The sequence below is a fragment of the Salvelinus namaycush genome, chromosome 23, assembly GCF_016432855.1.
Source record: "Salvelinus namaycush isolate Seneca chromosome 23, SaNama_1.0, whole genome shotgun sequence".
Taxonomy (NCBI): domain Eukaryota; kingdom Metazoa; phylum Chordata; class Actinopteri; order Salmoniformes; family Salmonidae; genus Salvelinus; species Salvelinus namaycush.
The window spans coordinates 9,847,735-9,873,874 of NC_052329.1; the positions used below are offsets into that span (position 1 = coordinate 9,847,735).

At 41.6% G+C, this 26,140-nt stretch overlaps 1 protein-coding gene across 1 annotated transcript in view; it reads right to left on the reverse strand.

Moving 5' to 3' along the window:
- The window catches only part of LOC120018950 (metabotropic glutamate receptor 5-like), a 159,150-nt gene that overhangs the window by 103,986 nt on the left and 29,024 nt on the right, over nucleotides 1-26,140 (reverse strand). Inside the window, exons 2-3 of the mRNA XM_038962160.1 lie at nucleotides 7,819-7,893; nucleotides 7,398-7,572 (exon numbers count right to left, since the gene is read on the reverse strand). Of these exons, the coding sequence (XP_038818088.1) occupies nucleotides 7,398-7,572; nucleotides 7,819-7,893 (250 nt within the window). The remainder of the gene's footprint in view (nucleotides 1-7,397; nucleotides 7,573-7,818; nucleotides 7,894-26,140) is intronic.

The following is a 26,140-nucleotide window of genomic DNA, read 5'->3' on the forward strand; positions in this document are numbered from 1 at the left end:
TTATTATTGCCAACCTTCAGCTCCATTCAACTCCGCCCATCTATCTCTGAACACCATCCATGTTGGATTTCTATTTGCCATATATTTTTCAACTGTGCTGTGATGTTTCACAAAAGTTTTAAACCTTTCTATTCTCATAATTTCTAGAGATTGTAAATTCAAAAAAAATGTTTGCTAAAAGTATTATTATATTATTGATTGATTAACTATGAATTTTCAGATCACCCAGTAGTGCTATCTGCAGAGTTTGCTCCAGGTAAATGTTGCAATTCTTCAGCCATTAATGGACCTGGGACCAAAAACAAGCTGTATGAACAGTACCAAAACAAATGATCTTATGATTCTGTCTCTTGCAGCAAAATCTGCAGAGATGGGAATGTTGTATCCCCCATATATATAACATTCTATTGGTTGCAAGAATTTTGTATAATAATTTAAATAGAAAAATTATAAGTTTTGAATCCAGCATTGTTTTGCGTATCAGTGCCATGGAAAACGTATGTTAAAAATTTCTTCCTAACTATTTTGCAATCTATATGGCACAGCTGTCAATTTTTTGGTCCTTAAATTAAACTGGTATACTTTTTTATTTATCCCAATTTTCTTTAACCAATTATGGTTAAGGTTAAGTTAATTATGGTTAAGTTCTCTAGATTTTCCCCCTTCCACTTTCCTCTTCCAGTTTTGCGGTAATGCTGCAATTAGTTGGTTGTAATTTTGAGTAGAGCAGAAATGTCCATATATTTTTGTTAGCTGTATGTGTGACATAACTCCACCAGTCCTATTTATGACATAATTTACAAAGATTTTACCTTTTTTTATTTTACAAAAATTATGTTTTTTTATCTATTAATATATTTGAGTTTAACCACAATACTTGTTGTATTATTTGTTCTGTTTTTTCTGGTGGATTAAATTGAAATTGCAAACAATTTTATATGGCGCAGGGGTCTGTGCTACTCTAGTAGGTCTCTGTTCAAATTCCTTTTATCCTTAGTGGGTGTCTAGGGTATAGGGTTGGGGACCGTTCCATCATGATGGCTCCTTAACAGCTTCTACCCCCAAGTCATAAGGCTGCTGAACAATTAATCAACTGGCCACCGGACTATTTTATCTCCACCGTGTTGGTTGAGCACTTCTGTGTTCCAATTCGTTATATTTGAAGATGTTATCCATTTATAAAATACTATAAATGGAAAGTTAAATAATTATTTTACAACATTCCCTATCTTGAATGATATCCTGTAGTTATAGTTTATTTAACAATTGTTTAATATTATTGCTTTTCTATCATTAAAACATTTATATTATTACAATCCCTACCATGGCTAGTATTTGGTGTTCCTTTATTTGACTCCTCTATGAGAACTTTGTAATTTTTAGAATAGCCATAGAGTAGTATTTGTGTACCGGAACATTTGGCTGTCAATATACCGTTTATCAACTACGAGAACTACACGTTTCCCTTTTCATCTATTCTCCTTGAAGAGTGGGTACAGAACTTTGCGCCGTTCTGCTATTTCCGTCGGGAACTGATCATTCATGTCTATTTTCGTGCCAGCGAGTCTTTTACCCAGGCTTTTAACCATTACTTTATCCTTAAAGAAAGCAAATTTGGCAACGATTGGGCGCTCACATCTCTGTCCTCTTTGTCCAAAATGGTGTACACGTTTGAGTTGGATTTTATCGACAGCATCGAGTGGGATTTGAAGCGCTGTAAGAAATAATAGTTTACTCTCCGTTGTGTTTGAGTGTTGCTTGTTTTCGTAAATTTGTCTCTACATTTCTCATTCCTTATGATTTGTGTTGTGTTGTTATCCAGATTGAATGTTATTACACACGAGTATATGAAGTGCTAATATATAGTCTAATTTACAGATATTTAATATTATGTTTTTATCTTGAGGTAATCTGCACCGCTGTGTTCAGTCCGCCAACTTGGAATAGCTACAAAATATGTATTTCCTTACCTGGGGTGCAAATGTAATGTGTCTTTGCTGTTTATCCCCTTGGTATTTCAAAATATTCACAAAAATCAAACCTTTAATTGAAGTAAAATTATTGAAAAAAATACATGTGAAATAAACATTTATGCCACAATTTTTGGCAACCCTATAAATTATTCTGAGAAAAATCTAACTGAAGTACGCTACTGTTCAAAAGTTTGGGGTCACTTGGAAATGTTTTTCAAAGGAAAAACACCAGTCTCAACGTCAACAGTGAAGAGGCGACTCCGGAATGCTGGTCTTCTAGGCAGAGTTCCTCTGTCCAGTGTCTGTGTTCTTTTGCCCATCTTAATCTTTTATTTTTATTGGCCAGTCTGAGATATGGCTTTTTCTTTGTGACTCTGCCTAGAAGGCCAGCATCCCGGAGTCGCCTCTTCACTGTTGACATTGAGACTGGTGTTATGCCGGTACAACTTAATGAAGCTGCCAGTTGAGGACTTGTGAGGCGTCTGTTTCTCAAACTAGACACTCGAATGTACTTGTCCTCTTGCTCAGTTGTGCACCGGGGCCTCCCACTCCTCTTTCTATTCTGGTTAGAGCCAGTTTGCGCTGTTCTGTGAAGGGAGTAGTACACAGCGTTGTACGAGATCTTCATTTTCTTGGCAATTTCTCGCATGGAATAGCCTTCATTTCTCAGAACAAAAATAGACTGATGAGTTTCAGAAGAAAGTTCTTTGTTTCTGGCCATTTTGAGCCTGTAATCGAACCCAAAAATGCTGATGCTCCAGATACACAACTAGTCTAAAGAAGGCCAGTTGTATTGCTTCTTTAATCAGGACAACAGTTTTCAGCTGTGCTAACATAATTGAAAAAGGGTTTTCTAATAATCAATTAGCCTTTTAAAATGATAAACTTGGATTAGCTAACACAACGTGCCATTGGAACACAGGAATGATGTTTGCTGATAATGGGCCTCTGTACGCCTATGTAGATATTCCATAACAAATCTGTCATTTCAAGCTACAATAGTTATTTACAACATTAACAATGTCTACACTGTATTTCTGATCAATTTGATATTATTTTAAATGGACAAAATAATTGCTTTTCTTTCAAAAACAAGGATATTTCTAAGTGACTCCAAACTTTTGAACGGTAGTGTATATTCCCATTCATATTTTAGTTTACTTGAGTGATTAGGAACACTTAAGTGGTAAGCCGTGACTTCCTGTTTCACTGGGGTATAAATATGAGGTGACATACAGGCCAAGTTCCCATAGTCATCCATCACTATGGGAAAGACCCGAGAATACAGTAATGATGTGCGACTAAAGGTTGTTGAGCTGCACAGATCAGGAAATGGCTATAAGAAAATAGCTCAATGGTTGAAAATCAGGGCAATAGTTAAGAAGAATAAAGCAACTGGAGATTTTAACAATCGGCCTGGAAGAGGATGTGTGTCTATATTGACCCCACGCACAGTGAGAAGGATGGTTTGTGTGGCCAAAAAAACCTCCAAGGATCACAGCTAGAGAATTGCAGACGTTAATTGAGTCTTGGGGTCAGAAAGTCTCCAAAACTACGATCAGACGCCACCTACATAACCACAAGTTGTTCAGGAGGGTTGACATAAAAAAGCCTGGGCTGTCATCAAACAACAAAATCAAGCGCCTACAGTTTGCCGGAGGTGACTGGAACTTTCAATGGGACCGGGTTCTATGGTCAGATGAGACCAAAATTGAGCTTTTTGGAAACAAACACCAGAGGTGGGTTTGGCGTAGACAGAAAGATAGCCATGCAGAAAAATCCCCACTGTGAAGTATGGTGGTGGATCTTTGATGTTGTGGGGCTGTTTATCTTCCAAAGGCCCTGGACAACTTGTTAGAATACATGGTTTCATGGACTCCATCAAGTACCAGCAGATATTAAATCAAAACCTGACTGCCTCTGCTAGGAAGCTTCAACTGGGCCGTGGTTGGATCTTCCAGCAGGACAATGATCCAAAGCACACCTCAAAATCAACACAAAAATGGTTCACTGACCACAGAATCAATGTTTTGCCATGGCCATCCCAGTCCCCTGACCTAAACCCCATAGAAAACCTGTGGGATGAGCTGCAGAGGAGAGTCCACAAGCGTGGACCTCAGAATCTGAAGGATCTGGAGAGATTCTGTAAGGAGGAATGGTCTCAGATCCCTCAGCGCTGTTATCTTGACAAAGGGAGGTTGCACAAAGTATTGAATGAAGAGGTGCCAAGAATTATGATCATTCATCATTATTTTACTTTAATTAAAGGTTAGATTGTTGTGAATATTTTGAATGAAAGACCAAGAGGATAAACAATAAAGATTTGTTTTTCACAGCCATCATATTTACCCAGGGTGCCTATATTAGTGGAGGGCACTGTGGGCTATTCTGAAAGTGTGTGTGTTTGTACCTTCATCTCAACAGCACTATTCATTACTGGGTTTGTAACTGGCTGGCACCACTAGGGACGGTGGGAGAGAGAAAGAATCAATACTAACAAACTCTAAACACATGGTGGGTTGGTGTGTGTGCGGGTCTGGGTGGTTGTGTGTGTGTGTGTGTGTGTGTGTGTGTGTGTGTGTGTGTGTGTGTGGTGGTGTGTGTGTTGTGTGTGTGTGGTGTGTGTGTGTGTGTGTGTGTGTGTGTGTGTGTGTGTGTGTGTGTGTGTGTGTGTGTGTGTGTGGTTGTGTGGTGGTTGTGTGTGTGGGTGTGTGTGTTGTGTGTGTGTGTGTGTGTGTGTGTGTGTGTGTGTGTGTGTGTGTGTGTGTGTGTGTGTGTGTGTGTGTGTGTGTGTGTGTCTGAGTCACTATAGATCCCTGGCAGGTGCAGGTGGTAATAATGCTGGCAGGTTGAGGTCCTTCAGAGAGTGAAGGAGTGATCCCATCTATTCCCTGTTAGGAGGTTCAGAGCTGGGTTGCTATTCAACACTTAGTGACAAATGGATTGGTAAAAACAGTTTTACCTGTAATGTGATTGATTGATTATCCTCCTGATGTGTGTACATACCTGTCTCCCAGTAACTAAGTGAATGAAGAGCATGGTAGCGATGATGATGATGATGATGATGAGGATGATCACTCTGCTATTCAGGTAAGGTTACTGAAGGGATAAATAGAATTAAATAGAAATTCAATGGAATGAATTTAACATTACATAGGATAACAGGACATGAGCCTGTCTCTATTCTCCATGGTGCTAACAGTGTAGGTGCTAAAAAATGTATGACTATGTTAATTAAAAGGTTGGCATGGCAACAGAGGCTCAAGAGGCCAGAGTGAGCTTGGCATGCACACACATACACACAATAGAGTGTAGTGTAAGCAGTTGTCCCCTAGTGCATTGTGAGATGGGGTGGGGTCTGCACCTCGAGCAGAAACACCTCAGAACTCTTAAAAGGGAGCGAGGGGGGGCACAAGGGAGATGTAGAACAAAGCAGAACTGCTAGGAGCAGAGAGGAAGACAGACTGAATGTGTTAGAGAGAAGAGAGAGACAGAGAGACAGAGAGAGAGAGGAGGGGAGAGGGGGGACAGAGGGGGAGAGAGAGGGAGAGAGAGAAGAGACATACATAGAGACAGAGCGAGAGAGAGAGAGGGGAGGGGAGGGGAGGGGAGGGAGGGGAGGGAGGGGAGGGGAGAGAGAAGATACATACATAGAGACAGCGCGAGAGAGAGAGAGCGAGAGGGGGTTGAGAGAGAGAGAGAGTGGGGGTTGAGAGTGTATGGTAAGTCTTTAGATCCTATTTGTAAATACTTGGAGGACCTAGGCATGCCCTCCTAAAACAGTTCAGCTCCTCTCTCTCTCTCTCGCTCGCTCTCCCCCTTCCTCCCTCTCTCTCTCTCTCTCTTTCTCTCTCTATCCCCACCCCCCTCTCTCTCTCTATCTTTCTCCTCTCTATCCCTCTCTCTCGCTCTCTTCTCTCTCTTCATCCCCCACATATGTATTATCCTACCCTCCTATCTAATTCAATTCCCTCACTCATCCCCTCACACACAAACACACACATATACACTTTATATACAGAAGTATGTGGACACCCTTTCAAATTAATGGATTTGGCTATTTCAGCTACACCGTTGCTGGCAGGTGTATAAAATCGAGCGCACATCGATGCAATCTCCATAGACAAACATTGGCAGTAGAATGGCCTTACTGAAGAGCTCAGTAACTTCAACCTGGCACAGTCATAGGATGCCACCTTTCCAACAAGTCAGTTCGTCAAATTTCTGCCCTGCTAGAGCTGTAAGTGCTGTTATTGTGAAGTGGAAACGTCTAGGATCAACAACGGCTCCTCCGCGAAGTGGTAGGCCACACAAGCTCACAGAACGGGACCGTCGAGTGCTGAACAGCGTAGCGCATAAAACTTGCCTGTTCTCGGTTGCAACACTCACTACCACGTTCCAAACTGCCTCTGGAAGCAACGTCAGCACAATAAATGTTACTCGGGAGCGTCATGAAATGGGTTTCCATGGCCGAGCAGCCGCACACAAGCCTAAGATCACCATGCTCAATGCAAGGCTTCGGCTGGAGTGGTGTAAAGCTCGCCACCATTGGACTCTGGAGCAGTGGAAACGTGTTCTCTGGAGTGATGAATCACGATTCACCATCTGGCAGTCCGACTGACGAATCTGGGTTTGGCAGATGTCAGGAGAACGCTACCTGCCCCAATGCATAGTGCCAACTGTAAAGTTTGGTGGAGGTTTTTCATGGTTCAGGCTAGGCCCCTTAGTTCCAGTAAAGGGAAATATTAATGCTACAGCATACAATAACATTTTAGACAATTCTGTGCTTCCAACTTTGTGGCAACAGTTTGGGGAAGGCCCTTTCCTGTTTCAGCATGGCAATGCCCCTGTGCACAAAGCGAGGTCCATACAGACATGTTTTGTTGACATCACTGTGGAAGAACTTGAGTGGCTTGCACAGAGTCCTGACCTTAACCGCATCGAACACCTTTGGGATGAATTGGAACACCGACTGCGAGCCAGGCCTAATCGCCCAACATCAGTGCCCGACCTCACTAATGCTCTTGTGGCTGAATAGAACCAAGTCCCGCAGCAAAGTCCCAACATCTACTGCAAAGCCTTCACAGAAGACTGAAGGCTGTTATAGCAGCAAAGGGGGGAACAACTCCATATTAATTAATACCCATGATTTTAGATTGAGATGTTCGACGAGCAGGTGTCCACATACTGTATGTTTATGTACATTGTGTGTCTGAATGTGTGCGTAGCTGTGTCAGTCTCAGTGTGTGTGTGTGTGTGTGTGTGTGTGTGTGTTCTCAGCCTTGTGGTGTGTGTGTGTGTGTGTGTGTGTTCTCAGCCTTGTGGTGTGTGTGTGTGTGTGTTCTCAGCCTTGTGGTGTGTGTGTGTGTGTGTGTGTGTGTGGGTGTGGGTGTGGGTGTGTCTGCGTTTCCAGTGTCCACTGACCTGCCGACCAATAGGAACTCCCCCACCAGTCCCTGTCGTCTCATGGCCATGAGGATGTTCCTGACCGTCATGCCCTCACAGAAGCAGGCTACCACCCTGGCCTTGGGCAGGTGTGCTCTGAGACGCTCCAGCAGCCTGTCAAAACTCTTCTCCCCCGCGTTGCTCCATATCTTACCTACCATAGGACACACACCAGGAGATGAGGTAAGTGATTAAGGAGTAATTTAATTTTCCCTGTTTCACTTCATGTAATTTCCCCAAGGGAAACTTACCTAATATCCTATTCGCCACACAGTGCACTACTTTTTCACATGGCAGTGCACTACATGAAAAATAGGGTGTCATTTGCCCTGAGATAGTCCCATGTGGCACTCAGACTAGATGTACTTCCCGGTTAATGACATCCCCAGTAGGATCTTACCAGAGTGGGCGATGCAGATGCCCTCCTTGGCAGCCATATCCTTGAAGGCCTCCATCCCACTCTCCCCGTAGTTACCTAGGAGACGGGAGAGAGGGCGGTGAGCGACAGGAAGAGAGAGGGACAGGGGAAAGAGAGAAAGAGAGGATGTGTGTCATGTATAGAATGCTCAAAAAGACTAATAGTCTCAGTTCTAAATGAATACTCACAATAGAGAGAGAAACACACATACATACACATATATATATAGAGAGAGAGAGAGAGAGAGAAATATATATATATAGAGAGAAATAAATATATATATATATATATAGAGAGAGAGAAATATATATATTTATAGAGAGAGAGAGTAATATATATATATATTTATATATATATAGAGAGAGAGAGAAAAAATATGTATATAGAGAGAGAGAGAAATATATATATATATTTATATATATATATAGAGAGAGAAAATATAAATATAGAGAAAGAAAATATATAATATTTATATATATAGAGAGAGAGAGAAATAATATATATATATAGAGAGAGAAATAATATATATATAGAGAGAGAAATAATATATATATAGAGAGAGAGAGAAATAATATATATATAGAGAGAGAGAAATAATATATATATAGAGAGAGAGAAATAATATATATATAGAGAGAGAGAAATAATATATATATAATAGAGAGAAATAATATATATATAGAGAGAGAGAAATAATATAATATGAGAGGAAAATAATATATATATAGAGAGAGAGAAATAATATTATAATAGAGAGAGAGAAATAATATATATATATATAGAGAGAGAAATAATATATATTAATATAGAGAGAGAAAAAATATATATATAGAGAGAGAAATAATATATATATATAGAGAGAGAGAGAAATAATATATATAGAGAGAGAGAGAGAGAAATAATATATATATATAGAGAGAGAGAAATAATATATATATATAGAGAGAGAGAAATAATATATATATATAGAGAGAGAAGTAATATATATATATAGAGAGAGAGAAATAATATATATATAGAGAGAGAGAGAAATAATATATATATAGAGAGAGAGAAATAATATATATATATAGAGAGAGAGAAATAATATATATAGAGAGAGAAATAATAGATAGAGAGAGAGAAATAATATATATAGAGAGAGAGAAATAATATATATATAGAGAGAGAGAAATAATATTATATAGAGAGAGAGAGAGAAACATATATATATATAGAGAGAGAGAAATAATATTTATATAGAGAGAGAGAGAGAAATAATTATAATAGAGAGAGAGAAAATAATATATATAGAGAGAGAGAGAGAGAAACATAATATATTAGAGAGAGAGAGAAATAATATATAATATATAGAGAGAGAGAGAGAGAAATAATATATATTATAGAGAGAGAAATAATATATATATAGAGAGAGAGAATAATATATTATAGAGAGAGAGAAATAATATATATATATTATATAGAGAGAAATAATATATATAGAGAGAGAGAGAAATAAATATATATAGAGAGAGAGAGAAATAATAATATTAAGAGAGAAGAAATAATATATAATATAGAGAGAGAGAATAATATATATATATAGAGAGAGAAAAATATATATATATATAGAGAGAGAAATAATATATATATAATAGAGAGAGAAATAAATATATATAGAGAGAGAGAGAAATAATATATATATAGAGAGAGAGGAAATAATATATATAAGAGAGAGAGAAATAATAATATATATAGAGAGAGAGAGAAAAATATATATATAGAGAGAGAGAAAGAATATATATAATATAGGAGAGAAATAAATATATAATAGAGAGAGAGAGAAATAATATATATATAGAGAGAGAGAAAAATAATATTATATGAGAGAGAGAGAAAATATATATTATAGAGAGAGAGAGAAATAATATATATATATAGAGAGAGAGAAAAAATAATAATAGATAGAGAGAGAGAAATAATATATATATAGAGAGAGAGAAATAATAATATATAGATAGAGAGAGAGAGAGAAAATAATATATATATAATAGAGAAGAGAAATAATATTATATAGAGAGAGAGAGAGAAAATAATATATATATAGAGAGAGAGAAATAATATATATAGAGAGAGAGAGAGAGAAACAATATATATAGAGAGAGAGAGAAATAATAATAATATATATATAGAGAGAGAGAGAGAAATAATAATATATATATAGAGAGAGAAATAATATATATATATATAGAGAAGAGAAAATAATATATAATAATAGAAGAGAAATAAATATATATATATATAGAGAAGGAGAAATAAAATATATATATAGAGAGAGAGAGAAAATAATATATATATAGAGAGAGAGAGAAATAAATAATAATATAAGAGAGAGAGAGAAATAATATATATATAGGAGAGAGAGAAATAAAATATATATAGAGAGAGAGAGAATATATATAAGAGAGAGAGAGAAATAAAAATATATAGATAGAGAGAGAGAGAATAAATATATAGAGAGAGAGAGAGAAATAATATATATATAGAGAGAGAGAGAAATAATATATATATAGAGAGAGAGAGAAATAATATATATATATATATAGAGAGAGAGAAATAATATATATATAGAGAGAGAGAGAAATAATATATATATAGAGAGAGAAATATATATATAATAGAGAGAGAGAAATAATATATATATATAGAGAGAGAGAGAAATAATATATATAGAGAGAGAGAGAGAATAATATAATATAGAGAGAGAGAGAGAAATAATATATATAGAGAGAGAGAGAAACATATATATAGAGAGAGAGAGATAATATAAATATATATAGAGAGAGAGAGAAAAATATATATATAGAGAGAGAGAAAAATATATATATAGAGAGAGAGAGATAATATACATATATATATAGAGAGAGAGAGAAATATATATATATATATATATATATATAGAGAGAGAAAAATAATATATATAGAGAGAGAGAGAGAGAAAACATATATATATATATAGAGAGAGAAATAATATTTATATAGAGAGAGAGAGAGAAATAATATATATATAGAGAGAGAGAAATAATATATATAGAGAGAGAGAGAGAGAAACATATATAGAGAGAGAGAGAAAAATAATATATATATATAGAGAGAGAGAGAGAAATAATATATATATAGAGAGAGAGAAATAATATATATATATATAGAGAGAGAAATAATATATATATATAGAGAGAAATAATATATATATATATAGAGCGAGAAATAATATATATATATATAGAGAGAGAGAGAAATAATATATATATAAGAGAGAGAGAAATAATTTATATATATAGAGAGAGAGAGAAATATATATATAATAGAGAGAGAGAGAGAAAAATATATATGTATAGGCTATAAATATGTATATATAGAGAAGAGACAGAGAGAGAGAGAGACAGAGACAGAGAGAGAGAGTCTGCTCTGTTTAACACACATTCATCAGACTGGTACTGTATAGATATTTACATTTGACATTTAAGTCATTTAGCAGACGCTCTTATCCAGAGCGACTTACAAATTGGTGCATTCACCTTATGATATCCATGGCTACATGGGTATATAGAGATAGATATATAGAGAGTCTGCTCTGTTTAACACACATTCATCAGACTGGTACTGTATAGATATATATAGAGTCTGCTCTGTTTAACACACATTCATCAGAAGAGAAAGTGGATGACCTGAAATGTATGCTAATGAAGGGGAGTGCATGCTGGCAGAGTGTTTGATAGGATTCCCCTTTCCTTCTCTCTATCCCTGTTGTTTCTCCCTCTCTTTTACCATCTCTCATCTCTCCCTTTATTCCCCCCTTCATTATCTACCTTTCTTTTAGTATCAGTTTTTCACAAGATCATTCATCTCCCAGCTCTGATCCCCTCACAAGTCCCAGTGGGCTCCAACCATCAAATAATTACACAGAGAATGTACCATGTAATAGTATCAGGTCTGTCTGGATGTAGTTAGCAGGAGCAGAGCCCATGTAGCCATGTGTCAAATCCTGTGTGTGTGTGTGTGTGTGTGTGTGTGTGTGTGTGTGTGTGTGTGTGTGTGTGTGTGTGTGTGTGTGTGTGTGTGTGTGTGTGTGTGTGTGTGTGTGTGTGTGTGTGTGTGTGTGTGTGTGTGTGTGTGTGTGTGGGTGGGTCAGAGGAGGCTGGTGAGAGGGGCTATAGGTGGACATGTTCATTGTAATAGCTGGAATGGAATGGTACCAAACTCATCAAACAACCCAGCAGATGACTGGGGCTGAGCTCCCTGCCATGCTGAACCTCTGTATCAGGCGGTGAGAGAGGAAGGCCCGGAAAATCGTTAAGGACTCCAGCCACCCAAGCCATAGACTGTTCTCGCTGCTTCCGCACAGCAAGCGTTACCGGTGCATCAAGTCTGACACCAACAGGATCCTCAACAGCTCCTATCCCCATGCCATAAGACCCTAAATAGCTAATAAAATGGCTCCACGGACTATCTGAGTGGATCCTTTGAATATTTTGTTTTTCTCTATGCACACTCACGGGACTCTAGACACTTAGAAAAAGGGTTCCAAAGGGGTTCTTTGGCTGTCTACATAGGAGAACCCTTTTTTGGTCCCAGGTAGAACTCTTTTGGGAACAAAAATGGTTCTTCAAAGGGTTCTCCTATGGGGACAGACAAAGAACCCTTTTAGATTCTAGCACCTTTTTTTCTAAGCGTGTACACTGACACTCCAACACACACACACACACACACACACACACACACACACACACACACACACACACACACACACACACTTAATTTGCTCACACACACATAGAGTAGGAGGCACTCTTTCCTCTGGTCTAAAAACATATCCCAATGCCCCAGGGCAGTGATTGGGGACATTGCCCTGTGTATGGTGTCGTCTTTCGGATGGGAAGATAAAAGGTTGTCCTGACTCTCTGTGGTCACTAAAGATCCCATGGCACTTATCATAAGAGTAATGGTGTTAACCCTGGTGTCCTGGATAAATTATCAATCTGGCCCTCATACCATCATGGCCACCTAATCATCCCCAGCTTCCAATTGGCTCATTCATCTCCTCTCCCCTGTAACTATTCCCCAGGTCGTTGCTGTAAATGAGAATGTGTTCTCAGTCAACTTACCTGGTAAAATAAGGGTTTAAAAAACAAAACATGTTTGACTCCGTTCCATTGATTCCATTCCAGTCATTACAATGAGCCTGTTCTCCTATAGCTCCTCCGGTGTGTGTGTGTGTGTGTGTGTGTGTGTGTGTGTGTGTGTGTGTGTGTGTGTGTGTGTGTGTGTGTGTGTGTGTGTGTGTGTGTGTGTGTGTGTGTGTGTGTGTGTGTGTGTGTGTGTGTGTGTGTGTGTGTGTCTTGGGTAGCAGAGCAATGTGTAAAGTCCTGTAATTAGTGTCTCGGTGAGAGGAGTAGGAGACAGATGGTACAGACAGCCCACCCCCTTACTAATGAACACATGTATGGCCATGCCCACAGACACTTAAAAAGCACAAATTCACATACATAGGGCCTGGCTATGTGAACATTCCTGTGACAGAGAACAGAGGCTGCCAGTGAGAGGAGATCCGAGTCTTTAGCCCCTCACATCAACTCAACACCAGTCACACAACACACATCTCGACATGAACACATACTATAGTACTTACTATATAATGTTGTAGTATACCGTAGAATACTATACTACACACTGCAGTATCTCTCGATTGTGTAGTGCTTACTATATAATGTTGTAGTATACTGTAGAATACTATACTACACACTGTACTATCCCTCAATCATGTGGAGTACTTACTATAGCATTTTGTAGAATACTATATTAAATACAACAGTATTGTTGCAACAAAAAAAACACTGTAATAAATACTACAGTAATGTCTGCAAAAACACTACAGTGTCTGCAAAAACAATCAGTAGTAATATAGCAATATAGTAATAGTACAGTATTCATTTGCATATATCCCACCCACTACCATCCCCCCATATCCCAATTTGTGCCACCAATGAGTGAGTTACCTACATGCCAAGTATAGAGCATATGTTGTGTTCTCTACAGGGAAAAGAAAAGAGTAGAAGGTCTGAACTACGGTAGCTGTTCAGACTCCAGTTCTACTTAATTGCAGGTTAAAGAAAATGTACTCTTTTAGGGAAGAGGAGGGATACCTAGTCAGTTGTACAACTGAATGCATTCAACTGAAATGTGTCTTCTGCATTTAACCCAACCCCTCTGAATCAGAGAGGTGTTCAGCACCCAGGGAACAGTGGGTTAACTGCCTTGTTCAGAGGCAGAATGACAGATTTTTACCTTGTCAGCTCAGGGATTCGATCCAGTAACCTTTCAGTTACTGGTCCAACACTCTAACCACTAGGCTATTTAGTAGTTCTCTAATACATTTCCTCAAGGAGAAAGCCCCACTTCTATGTCAAAGATAATAAAACAAAAACTCTACAGTATACTACAGTCATGCAAAAACACTACAGTAAATACTACAGTATACTACAGTCATGCAAAAACACTACAGTAAATACTACAGTATACTACAGTCATGCAAAAACAATACAGTAAATACTACAGTATACTACAGTCATGCAAAAACAATACAGTAAATACTACAGTATACTACAGTAATGTCCGCAAAACACTACAGTAAATACTACAGTATACTACAGTAATGTCAGCAAAAACACTGCAGTGAATATAATAGTATATAAACATGGTAATAATACAGTATTCATACCATAGTATACTATTATATTATTATTAAATATTATTATATTTAATATTATATTATTAAACACACACACCAACCACACAAACACACACACACACACACACACACACACAGACACACACACACACACACACACACACACTCCAGCCCTTAACAAGATAGCACGTAACCACCTTCACACTCAGTCAAACTAGGAATAATTTGTGAAGCACACACAGCTACACACAAACACACAGTGGGAGACTGATGGAGAGCCGGCTTCCTGGTGGGATAGAGGAAAATAGAGACAGGAGAAAAAGATATCTCTATCCAAAATATAATATCTTTCGAGACACAGGAGAGCGGATCAGAACAGCAGCCAACAACACATAATGTGCTCTCCATTCAGCCTCAGCTGTCACGGCCGTTCCCATCACAATGGCAATTATCTGCTCAGGACAAACCAATTCTCACCAGGACTCTGGCTCACACCAGAAACACCTGCCCTCTTCACCTCTTATCTCAGCCCCATCACCTCTTATCTTCTAACGTCTAGAAGTTTCTTTAAGTGCAGCTCAGACTCAGATCTCTCTCCGTTTCTCTTTTCTTCCTCTCGTATCTCCTCTCTGGTTTCTCCGCTCCATCATCTGAAGTCATGGGTATAACATGCTGTAGTTGCCTAACAAGAAATAATGTTCACCTGTCCACCTGTGTGGTCCAGTGGTTCGTCCCACAGACCTCAGCACACATGTATACCACAGTCACCGTGGGTTCCAATCTGACCCATATCCTTCTGACTCACAATCTCTCCTGTCTCCTCTTCACTGTCCTATTTCAATAAATACAACCCCCCCCCACCCCCCAACAAAAAAATGGGGAGAGAGACTGTTTTTGTAATGTTCCCCTACTGTTTGTGTGTCCAGTTTTCTGTTAGTTAGGGGAACATTCTATCTATGTTAGTAAACACCTTATGATAATGTTTCAATCATGTTTTGATGTTCGAGTTAGATCATTCCCTTAACGTCAACAGAACCTATTCAGAACGTGGTCACCGCGTTCACAGACTACACAATATTGTTGTTTTAGACACGTTTCATGGGACGTTGCAAGAACATTCATGTGTCCAGTTTTCTGAGGGTTAGGACAATATTCCTTCAACGTCTCACCAAACAAACACAGAACGTGGTCACCATGTTCTCAGAATATACAATATTATTGTTCTAGACACGTTTCATGAGAATGTTGCAAGAATAATCTTTTTTTTTTTTTACGACTTGTTACTGTTGCCAAGCCAATTAAGGCCCTGATTGGTGAACCACTGATCCATCCAGAGCTCATTGTCAAGGATACTCACACACTGTAACGGCGTTCCTCTTTCTCTTCATCCGAAGAGGAGGAGCAGGGATTGAACCAAAATGCAGCTTCGTGATATGACATTATATTTATTAACAAAACGAAAAAACACGAAAACACTTTAACAAACTACAAAACAACAAACGACGTAGACGAACCTGAACATAAGAACTTACATGACACGAAGAACGCATGAAACAGGAACAGACTACATAAACCGAACGAACGAACAAACAAACCGAAACAGTCCCGTGTGGCGCAACGTACATAGACACAGACACAGGAGACAACCACCCACAACAATCAATGTGAAAACACCTACCTTAATATGGCTCTCAATCAGAGGAAATGAAAACCACCTGCCTCTAATTGAGAACCATATCAGGTCACCCTTTAACAAACATAGAAACACATAACATAGACTGCCCACCCAAACTCACACCCTGACCGTCAAACACATACAAAATAACAGAAAACCGGTCAGGAACGTGACATAACCCCCCCCTCAAGGTGCGTACTCCGAACGCACCACCAAAAGTCTAGGGGAGGGTCTGGGTGGGCGTCTGACCACGGTGGTGGCTCAGGCTCTGGGCGAGGTCCCCACCCCACCATAGTCAATCCCAGCTTACGTCTCCCCCTTAGAATGACCACCCTCATTTTACACCCACTTAATTTAAAGGGTAACCTTAAGATAAGGGGCAGCACCGGGACAAGGGGCAGCACCGGGATAAGGTAGAGATAGCTCAGGACAGAGAGGTAGGTCAGGATAGAGAGGTAGCTCAGGATAGAGGGGCAACTCCGGACTGAAGGGCAGCTCCGGACAGAGAGACAGCTCTGGACTGAGGGGCAGTTCTGGATAAATGGCAGCTCATTACTGGCTGACGGCTCTGGACGCTCATGGCTGGCTGACGGCTCTGGACGCTCATGGCTGGCTGACGGCTCTGGACGCTCATGGCTGGCTGACGGCTCTGGACGCTCATGGCTGGCTGACGGCTCTGGACGCTCATGGCTGGCTGACGGCTCTGGACGCTCATGGCTGGCTGACGGCTCTGGACGCTCATGGCTCGCTGGCGGCTCTGGACGCTCATGGCTCGCTGGCGGCTCTGGACGCTCATGGCTCGCTGGCGGCTCTGGACGCTCATGGCTCGCTGGCGGCTCTGGCAGATCCTGTCTGGTTGGCGGCTCTGGCAGATCCTGTCTGGTTGGCGGCTCTGGCAGATCCTGTCTGGTTGGCGGCTCTGGCAGATCCTGTCTGGTTGGCGGCTCTGGCAGATCCTGTCTGGTTGGCGGCTCTGGCAGATCCTGTCTGGTTGGCGGCTCTGGCAGATCCTGTCTGACGAATGGCTCTAGCGGCTCCTGACTGACGAACGGCTCTGACGGCTCGGGACAGACGGGCGGCTCTAATGGCTCGGGACAGACGGATGGCTCAGATGGCGCTGGGGAGACGGATGGCTCAGATGGCGCTGGGGAGACGGATGGCTCAGATGGCGCTGGGGAGACGGATGGCTCAGATGGCGCTGGGGAGACGGATGGCTCTGGCCGGATAAGGCGCACTGTAGACCTGGTGCGTGGTGCCGGAACTGGAGGCACCGGGCTAAGGACACGCACCTTCAGGCTAGTGCGGGGAGCAGGGACAGGGCACACTGAATTCTCAAAGCGTACCTTGGGCCTGGTGCGTGGTACCGGAACTGGTGGTACCGGGCTGAGGGCACGCACATCAGGACGAGTACGGGGAGAAGGAACAGTGTGTACAGGGCTCTGGAGACGCACAGGTGGCTTAGTGCGTGGTGCCGGAACTGGAGGCACTGGGCTGGAGACACGCACCATAGGGAGAGTGCGTGGAGTAGGCACTGGTGGTACTGGGCTGGGGCGGGGAGGTGGCGCCGGAAATACCGGACCGTGCAGGCGTACTGGCTCCCTTGAGCATTGAGCCTGCCCAACCTTACCTGGTTGAATGCTCCCCGTTGCCCGACCAGTGCGGGGAGGTGGAATAACCCGCACCGGGCTATGTAGGCGAACCGGGGACACCATGCGTAAGGCTGGTGCCATGTAAGCCGGCCCGAGGAGACGTACTGGTGGCCAGATATGTAGGGCCGGCTTCATGACATCCGGCTCAACGCTCAATCTAGCCCTACCAGTGCGGGGAGGTGGAATAACCCGCACCGGGCTATGAACACGTACAGGAGACACCGTGCGCTCTACTGCGTAACACGGTGTCTGCCCGTACTCCCGCTCTCCACGGTTAGCCTGGGAAGTGAGCGCAGGTCTCCTACCTGCCCTTGGCCCACTACCTCTTAGCCCCCCCCCAAGAAATTTTTGGGGTTTCTTCTCGGGCTTCCTTGCTAGCCGCGTACCTTCATATCTCCGGTCTTGAGCTTGATTCTCCGGCTTCCAGCCACGTCTCCTTGCTGCCTCCTCATATCGCCGCCTCTCTGCTTTCGCTGCCTCCAGCTCAGCTTTGGGGCGGCGATATTCTCCCGGCTGTGCCCATGGACCTTTTCCGTCCAATATTTCCTCCCAACTCCAATAATCCTGTGTAGCAGGCCACTGCTCGAATTCACGCTGCTTGGTTCTGGTTCGGTGGGTGGTTCTGTAACGGCGTTCCTCTTCCTCTTCATCCGAAGAGGAGGAGCAGGGATTGAACCAAAATGCAGCTTCGTGATATGACATTATATTTATTAACAAAACGAAAAAACACGAAAACACTTTAACAAACTACAAAACAACAAACGACGTAGACGAACCTGAACATAAGAACTTACATGACACGAAGAACGCATGAAACAGGAACAGACTACATAAACCGAACGAACGAACAAACAAACCGAAACAGTCCCGTGTGGCGCAACGTACATAGACATAGACACAGGAGACAACCACCCACAACAATCAATGTGAAAACACCTACCTTAATATGGCTCTCAATCAGAGGAAATGAAAACCACCTGCCTCTAATTGAGAACCATATCAGGTCACCCTTTAACAAACATAGAAACACATAACATAGACTGCCCACCCAAACTCACGCCCTGACCGTCAAACACATACAAAATAACAGAAAACCGGTCATGAACGTGACACACACAGTGCTTTTAATATTCCGCTTTATCAACTTACATATTTGACACACATGATTACATTTTGAATGTTGATTTCTCAAGTAATTATTATTCAGCAGTCCTCACCTGGAATTTGAACTACCAACCTCTTGGGACCAATCTTCTTTCTACGTCACAATGTCTGTGTCATGTATCAGTTATTCTGACTACTATCATTTGTGATGTGATTGACTTATTTCAGCTATTTAAAGGCTTTCACTATCGTTGTCTTTTGTTGGTGGGCCTTGTTAACCTGTTAAAATGATCCTCCTGAATCACTATGATCAATACAAGTTTGTCTTGAGTGTATTTTTTAACAGAGCTGAGATGTGAATATACCCCATTGCTTACAGCCTTCCACCTATCAAGTTGTTTCTGATCTACACTACTGCCTAGGGAGGAGGGGTTAGGGCTTCTTCTGGACAGGGCCGAACTATACTGGCCCAATAAGCACATGTCCTAGATATATCCCTTATTGGGACAGTGGCTAGGGTGTTCGTCATTGGTGTTGTTGGCCTGTGTTTTAGACCCGCTGTGTGAATCCCACTACTCTAACATTCTTAGCAAAATATTTTAATGTCATCTGTCTGCTCTAATTAATTTGTTTCTCAATAGCTTGGCTTCCATCCAATTGGCAACAGATTTTCATGTGAATATCAGAAAATCTGCATAATGAAAATATGCGCATTTTCCCACCAGTGGTGTGGGTCCACCAAATGGATTTGTTGCTGATAAAAATCAGTGTGTGTATGTGTTTACATTACATTTTCAACTCTACCGATAGCTTTCTCACAAAAACTGTTGCGTTAAATAGCCAATGTGTCTACTCTGGTCTTGGCACGTGCGCTATAGCCAACAGCTTGCAGATACAGTGTGGGTAGGCCGTGTCGGTAGGTTAGTCTACATGCTGAGATTATTAAGGATATGAGCGAGATTATTTTTATTTGTCAAAAAGGCAGTCAAGCGTCGATCATCATGTCACCAGAATCAGACCCTGGATATTTATTAGAAAGGAGCATCAAGATCACTGCACTTTCACCACCTTGTGAAGTTCATCAGAACTTTCACCACCTTGTGAAGTTCATCAGAACTTTCACCACCCTGTGAAGTTCATCAGAACTTTCACCACCTTGTGAAGTTCATCTGTAGCCTAATAAACGGCATGGTTTCCCGAGTCGTAGTGGGAGAACCACACAACATGTCATCACGTGACTCCAAGTTCACTTTCAATATGATGGTTATATCAGTATTTGACACAAAAAGATCCCACCTTGTCTAGCGTATTTTGTTTTGTCGACATTTGGAATGTTTACTGACAAATATTTCATTTCATTACATTTTTTATCCAACATGTACTTTACTCTCGCATCAAGACGTTGGATGGAAACCTTGTCATTGATAGATGGGAATCTGTAGGATTTCCCCTTGAGCATGAATTCAGACCACATTAAATCTATATAGCTGAGCATCTCAAAGAGAACTCTATCCCACACCACAGATACAATGTAGTACAAACGTGTCATTGATAAGCTCATTTTAATTAGATAAGTGTGTTGTAACTATTGCCAAATAAGTACATTAACATACTGCATATACTGTATAAGAACGTGAGAGCAGGGTGACTGGCTCCCCTAGAGGACAGAGTCTGGAACCCGGGCCACAAGCACCAATGTCAAACTCCCTAACCACTGTCCCAATCCTCTAGGACATGTGCTTATTGGGCCAGTATAGTTAGGCCCTGTCCAGAAGAAGCCCTAACCCCTCCTCCCTAGGCACTTTTGTAAATTTAACAATTTGATTAAACAATAGGGTGAATGCACTTTGAAGTAAATCTCAGCTCTGTTAAAAATACACTCAAGACAAACTATTTTATTGATCATAGTGATTCAGGAGTAACATTAAAACAGGTTAACATGCCCCACCAACATTAGACAACTAGACAGAAAGCCCTTAAATTACTGAAATAAATAAATCAAATCAATGATGAAAATAGTCAAATGAATCGATACCTGACAGACATGGTTGTGAAGCAGGAAAATGGGAGTACCGTGAACCAAGAGGTTCTAATCTCAGCAGGAAAATGGGAGTACCGTGAACCAAGAGGTTCTAATCTCAGCAGGAAGATGGAAGTACCGTGAGACAAGAGATTCTAATCTCAGGAGGAAAATGGAAGTCCCGTGAGACAAGAGATTCTAATCTCAGCAGGAAAATGGGAGTACCGTGAGACAAGAGGTTCTAATCTCAGCAGGAAAATGGGAGTACCGTGAGACAAGAGATTCTAATCTCAGCAGGAAAATGGGAGTACCGTGAGACAAGAGATTCTAATCTCAGCAGGAAAATGGGAGTACCGTGAACCAAAAGGTTCTAATCTCAGCAGGAAGATGGGAGTACCGTGAACCAAGAGATTCTAATCTCAGCAGGAAGATGGGAGTACCGTGAACCAAGAGGTTCTAATCTCAGCAGGAAGATGGAAGTACCGTGAGACAAGAGATTCTAATCTCAGGAGGAAAATGGAAGTACCGTGAGACAAGAGATTCTAATCTCAGCAGGAAAATGGGAGTACCGTGAGACAAGAGGTTCTAATCTCAGCAGGAAAATGGGAGTACCGTGAGACAAGAGATTCTAATCTCAGCAGGAAAATGGGAGTACCGTGAGACAAGAGATTCTAATCTCAGCAGGAAAATGGGAGTACCGTGAGACAAGAGATTCTAATCTCAGCAGGAAGATGGGAGTACCGTGAGACAAGAGATTCTAATCTCAGCAGGAAGATGGGAGTACCGTGAGACAAGAGATTCTAATCTCAGCAGGAAGATGGGAGTACCGTGAACCAAAAGGTTCTAATCTCAGCAGGAAGATGGGAGTACCGTGAACCAAGAGATTCTAATCTCAGCAGGAAGATGGGAGTACCGTGAACCAAGAGGTTCTAATCTCAGCAGGAAGATGGGAGTACCGTGAACCAAGAGATTCTAATCTCAGCAGGAAAATGGGAGTACCGTGAACCAAAAGGTTCTAATCTCAGCAGGAAGATGGGAGTACCGTGAGACAAGAGATTCTAATCTCAGCAGGAAGATGGGAGTACAGTGAACCAAGAGGTTCTAATCTCAGCAGGAAGATGGGAATACCGTGAACCAAGAGGTTCTAATCTCAGCAGGAAGATGGGAGTACCGTGAACCAAGGTCTCAGTAACTCTAACTCCTGCTATGTGGAAGCTAGAGACAGACAGTGTGTTAGGTCTCAGTAACTAACTCCTGCTATGTGGAAGCTAGAGACAGACAGTGTGTTAGGTCTCAGTAACTAACTCCTGCTATGTGGAAGCTAGAGACAGACAGTGTGTTAGGTCTCAGTAACTCTAACTCCTGCTATGTGGAAGCTAGAGACAGACAGTGTGTTAGGTCTCAGTAACTAACTCCTGCTATGTGGAAGCTAGAGACAGACAGTGTGTTAGGTCTCAGTAACTAACTCCTGCTATGTGGAAACTAGAGACAGACAGTGTGTTAGGTCTCAGTAACTCTAACTCCTGCTATGTGGAAGCTAGAGACAGACAGTGTGTTAGGTCTCAGTAACTAACTCCTGCTATGTGGAAGCTAGAGACAGACAGTGTGTTAGGTCTCAGTAACTAACTCCTGCTATGTGGAAGCTAGAGACAGACAGTGTGTTAGGTCTCAGTAACTAACTCCTGCTATGTGGAAGCTAGAGACAGACAGTGTGTTAGGTCTCAGTAACTAACTCCTGCTATGTGGAAGCTAGAGACAGACAGTGTGTTAGGTCTCAGTAACTAACTCCTGCTATGTGGAAACTAGAGACAGACAGTGTGTTAGGTCTCAGTAACTCTAACTCCTGCTATGTGGAAGCTAGAGACAGACAGTGTGTTAGGTCTCAGTAACTCTAACTCCTGCTATGTGGAAGCTAGAGACAGACAGTGTGTTAGGTCTCAGTAACTAACTCCTGCTATGTGGAAGCTAGAGACAGACAGTGTGTTAGGTCTCAGTAACTAACTCCTGCTATGTGGAAGCTAGAGACAGACAGTGTGTTAGGTCTCAGTAACTAACTCCTGCTATGTGGAAGCTAGAGACAGACAGTGTGTTAGGTCTCAGTAACTAACTCCTGCTATGTGGAAACTAGAGACAGACAGTGTGTTAGGTCTCAGTAACTCTAACTCCTGCTATGTGGAAGCTAGAGACAGACAGTGTGTTAGGTCTCAGTAACTCTAACTCCTGCTATGTGGAAGCTAGAGACAGACAGTGTGTTAGGTCTCAGTAACTAACTCCTGCTATGTGGAAGCTAGAGACAGACAGTGTGTTAGGTCTCAGTAACTAACTCCTGCTATGTGGAAGCTAGAGACAGACAGTGTGTTAAGGCTCAGTAACTAACTCCTGCTATGTGGAAGCTAGAGACAGACAGTGTGTTAGGTCTCAGTAACTAACTCCTGCTATGTGGAAGCTAGAGACAGACAGTGTGTTAGGTCTCAGTAACTAACTCCTGCTATGTGGAAACTAGAGACAGACAGTGTGTTAGGTCTCAGTAACTCTAACTCCTGCTATGTGGAAGCTAGAGACAGACAGTGTGTTAGGTCTCAGTAACTCTAACTCCTGCTATGTGGAAGCTAGAGACAGACAGTGTGTTAGGTCTCAGTAACTAACTCCTGCTATGTGGAAGCTAGAGACAGACAGTGTGTTAGGTCTCAGTAACTCTAACTCCTGCTATGTGGAAGCTAGAGACAGACAGTGTGTTAGGTCTCAGTAACTAACTCCTGCTATGTGGAAGCTAGAGACAGACAGTGTGTTAGGTCTCAGTAACTAACTCCTGCTATGTGGAAACTAGAGACAGACAGTGTGTTAGGTCTCAGTAACTAACTCCTGCTATGTGGAAACTAGAGACAGACAGTGTGTTAGGTCTCAGTAACTCTAACTCCTGCTATGTGGAAGCTAGAGACAGACAGTGTGTTAGGTCTCAGTAACTAACTCCTGCTATGTGGAAGCTAGAGACAGACAGTGTGTTAGTTCTCAGTAACTAACTCCTGCTATGTGGAAACTAGAGACAGACAGTGTGTTAGGTCTCAGTAACTCTAACTCCTGCTATGTGGAAGCTAGAGACAGACAGTGTGTTAGGTCTCAGTAACTAACTCCTGCTATGTGGAAGCTAGAGACAGACAGTGTGTTAAGGCTCAGTAACTAACTCCTGCTATGTGGAAGCTAGAGACAGACAGTGTGTTAGGTCTCAGTAACTAACTCCTGCTATGTGGAAGCTAGAGACAGACAGTGTGTTAGGTCTCAGTAACTAACTCCTGCTATGTGGAAGCTAGAGACAGACAGTGTGTTAGGTCTCAGTAACTAACTCCTGCTATGTGGAAGCTAGAGACAGACAGTGTGTTAGGTCTCAGTAACTAACTCCTGCTATGTGGAAGCTAGAGACAGACAGTGTGTTAGGTCTCAGTAACTAACTCCTGCTATGTGGAAACTAGAGACAGACAGTGTGTTAGGTCTCAGTAACTCTAACTCCTGCTATGTGGAAGCTAGAGACAGACAGTGTGTTAGGTCTCAGTAACTCTAACTCCTGCTATGTGGAAGCTAGAGACAGACAGTGTGTTAGGTCTCAGTAACTAACTCCTGCTATGTGGAAGCTAGAGACAGACAGTGTGTTAGGTCTCAGTAACTAACTCCTGCTATGTGGAAGCTAGAGACAGACAGTGTGTTAGGGCTCAGTAACTAACTCCTGCTATGTGGAAGCTAGAGACAGACAGTGTGTTAGGTCTCAGTAACTAACTCCTGCTATGTGGAAGCTAGAGACAGACAGTGTGTTAGGTCTCAGTAACTAACTCCTGCTATGTGGAAGCTAGAGAAAGACAGTGTGTTAGGTCTCAGTAACTAACTCCTGCTATGTGGAAGCTAGAGACAGACAGTGTGTTAGGTCTCAGTAACTAACTCCTGCTATGTGGAAGCTAGAGACAGACAGTGTGTTAGGTCTCAGTAACTCTAACTCCTGCTATGTGGAAGCTAGAGACAGACAGTGTATTAAGGCTCAGTAACTAACTCCTGCTATGTGGAAGCTAGAGACAGACAGTGTGTTAGGTCTCAGTAACTAACTCCTGCTATGTGGAAGCTAGAGACAGACAGTGTGTTAGGTCTCAGTAACTCTAACTCCTGCTATGTGGAAGCTAGAGACAGACAGTGTGTTAGGTCTCAGTAACTAACTCCTGCTATGTGGAAGCTAGAGACAGACAGTGTGTTAGGTCTCAGTAACTAACTCCTGCTATGTGGAAACTAGAGACAGACAGTGTGTTAGGTCTCAGTAACTCTAACTCCTGCTATGTGGAAGCTAGAGACAGACAGTGTGTTAGGTCTCAGTAACTAACTCCTGCTATGTGGAAGCTAGAGACAGACAGTGTGTTAGGTCTCAGTAACTAACTCCTGCTATGTGGAAGCTAGAGACAGACAGTGTGTTAGGTCTCAGTAACTAACTCCTGCTATGTGGAAGCTAGAGACAGACAGTGTGTTAGGTCTCAGTAACTAACTCCTGCTATGTGGAAGCTAGAGACAGACAGTGTGTTAGGTCTCAGTAACTAACTCCTGCTATGTGGAAACTAGAGACAGACAGTGTGTTAGGTCTCAGTAACTCTAACTCCTGCTATGTGGAAGCTAGAGACAGACAGTGTGTTAGGTCTCAGTAACTCTAACTCCTGCTATGTGGAAGCTAGAGACAGACAGTGTGTTAGGTCTCAGTAACTAACTCCTGCTATGTGGAAGCTAGAGACAGACAGTGTGTTAGGTCTCAGTAACTAACTCCTGCTATGTGGAAGCTAGAGACAGACAGTGTGTTAAGGCTCAGTAACTAACTCCTGCTATGTGGAAGCTAGAGACAGACAGTGTGTTAGGTCTCAGTAACTAACTCCTGCTATGTGGAAGCTAGAGACAGACAGTGTGTTAGGTCTCAGTAACTAACTCCTGCTATGTGGAAACTAGAGACAGACAGTGTGTTAGGTATCAGTAACTCTAACTCCTGCTATGTGGAAGCTAGAGACAGACAGTGTGTTAGGTCTCAGTAACTCTAACTCCTGCTATGTGGAAGCTAGAGACAGACAGTGTGTTAGGTCTCAGTAACTAACTCCTGCTATGTGGAAGCTAGA